A 2,194-nucleotide genomic window follows, 5' to 3' on the forward strand; every position below is an offset into this window, starting at 1 on the left:
AATTAAACAATTAAAAATAAACTTGATGGATATATGAAACAATATGAAGGATATAGAAGCGAAACAACAATACAAATATTCGCTAATCAATGAACCAGCCAATATTTTCCAAGGTTATAAATGCACGTACTTGTTACTTAAATATATTGGAAATGCTGTTTCTTTCTTTGGTAATTCACTTTATGTATTATTTTGCCTTTAAGTCATGAATTAAAATCAATATAAAAAATGTACATAGTTTAAAGTACTTAGGATAAATATAGAGGTGAGACTACATACAGGTATCAGAGCAAATACCATACACTTCCGGTCTCATACATTATCGAATTTCTTAACAACGGTGTATCAGTCGGTGCTGGACTAATATCGTTAGTATAAATAAGTGTTATTCATGCTAAAACATATGACTGTAATTGAAGAATCAAGAACAATTTGCTTTTATAACCGAAGATGGCAGAAAAGGACTTGAAAAGCCGCGGTTGTAATGACGCATCCTTCAGCCAATCAACGCGAGCCATACATATGACGTCACGCACCTTTAAATTTTTACATATCGCCAACATTACACTCTCGCCATAATATCGAGCTTCCATCACTCCAGACTCGCAATTGCGCGAAATGCAGCAGGGTCGGCGAGGGGAGGGATGACAGAGAACAGGAGGAAGGGCCGACGCGAACTTTAAACCCCGGGGAGGCGAGGGACGCGCATCCACCATGGGGCCGCCACGAGCAGCTGATCCTTCCAGCCAACAGATGATGCGTATACTAAGATTTCCGTGAGCTACGTAGCTTTTGACGCCGCCGGTGGACTCCCCGAACTCTGCTATAATGCAAGAAGCGAGTGTCTCCCGAACATTTAAGCTGACTTAAAGTCCGAGATGCCCAGGACGGTGGCGATATATAACGGTGATAAGAATGCGATAGAGGAATCTCTGGTGTCGGTTGAGGAGATTGACGGAGTGTCAGGGAGGAGAGGCGAAGGAGGAGCTCGTGGCAAGGTGACAGCATCTTCTATGACGACCTCGGAGGAGAGTGAGAACAGACTGGCAATGGCGGTGGAATTTGACCACATGTACATAGGTTGTTCAGATTCAAAGGCATCAGTGGGAAAAGACTTGGAAGTGCAGCATCTCAAAGATCTCCTCTTGCTACATTTGGATTTAATTCAACAGCAAGCAGAGCAGTTGGTGGCCAAGGACAAGCAGATCAAGATCCTTCGAGATGAAAACGAAAACGTAAGTCAAAATATAAACAAAGTTTATTTACATTATGCTTAACTGATGCAATACCCTCTCTAGAATAGTTATTTGAATTTACTCGTGAGCCGTTATTTCAGAGATATTATTATTTTGTTTGACGAAAAACTTGGATAGAGCTAGGGAGCAAGACATTCGGCTAGGTTTTTAAGGTTTCGGTGTACTGTCAAAGCGGGTTTATGGAAATAACGTTAAAAGACGGCGTACGCCATGCCATCATGGCCGTTGAGCGTAGTAGTAGTAGTCGGGCTCAAGCGAGAGTCTATGTCAGAGCCAATACTCGTATTTTAAATGACATTCCAACTCGGGATCGTTATTTCATGAAATTTGGTCAAGTCAGATCGAATCAAAACAACCAAAGCAGCCAGAAACTTGATTTAAGAGATAAGAGATTAAAAAGCGATAAACTGTGTGTTGGAAGACCTCGTCCGCATGAATGGCGGGAAGGAGTCAGCTGATCGCGATGAACGGGATGAATGAACGTTTTTAATCATTACACCTTAATGAATGGGTGTCATCTCAATATGTCATGTTATTGTTCCTATTTATAATTTTGCGGATTGGATTTCCACTAGTCCTTTGATGCAGATCTCTCGTTTTTGATTGGACTATTGCTAATTTTGAAATACGTTTTTTTTTACAAATAGTTCAGAAAAGTGCACACATTGTGCTGAATAGATGTAGGTAATAGTTTTAATGCTGGGATGTTGACTTCAGTGTTTTTCTATTCATCTTGATATTGATCTTAACACTTGTTTATGAACTGAGACTCGGTAATTGGAAATGATGGAGATGCATTGTGTTACTCAAGGTCAGACCATGATAATGTTCTTGGTCTTATTTTATAATTGAGTTATTTATCTAAATTATGCTATCTGTTATTTCATTAAAGTTTCATAACACAGATAACATGACTTTGACTAATAACTCAGTGATGA

General features: G+C 39.7%; 1 protein-coding gene across 2 annotated transcripts in view; it reads left to right on the top strand.

The window, feature by feature from the left end:
* Positions 1-574: 574 nt before the first annotated feature.
* LOC119593471 (male-specific lethal 1 homolog) overlaps positions 575-2,194 on the top strand; it is an 18,979-nt gene continuing 17,359 nt past the window's right edge. Inside the window, exon 1 of one of the 2 annotated variants that reach the window (XM_037942400.1) lies at positions 575-1,235. In XM_037942400.1, the coding sequence (XP_037798328.1) occupies positions 879-1,235 (357 nt within the window). In that variant the 5' untranslated portion in view covers positions 575-878. The remainder of the gene's footprint in view (positions 1,236-2,194) is intronic. The other variant, XM_037942401.1, reaches the window with a different exon arrangement.

The sequence above is a fragment of the Penaeus monodon genome, chromosome 32 (genome assembly GCF_015228065.2).
Source record: "Penaeus monodon isolate SGIC_2016 chromosome 32, NSTDA_Pmon_1, whole genome shotgun sequence".
NCBI lineage: Eukaryota > Metazoa > Arthropoda > Malacostraca > Decapoda > Penaeidae > Penaeus > Penaeus monodon.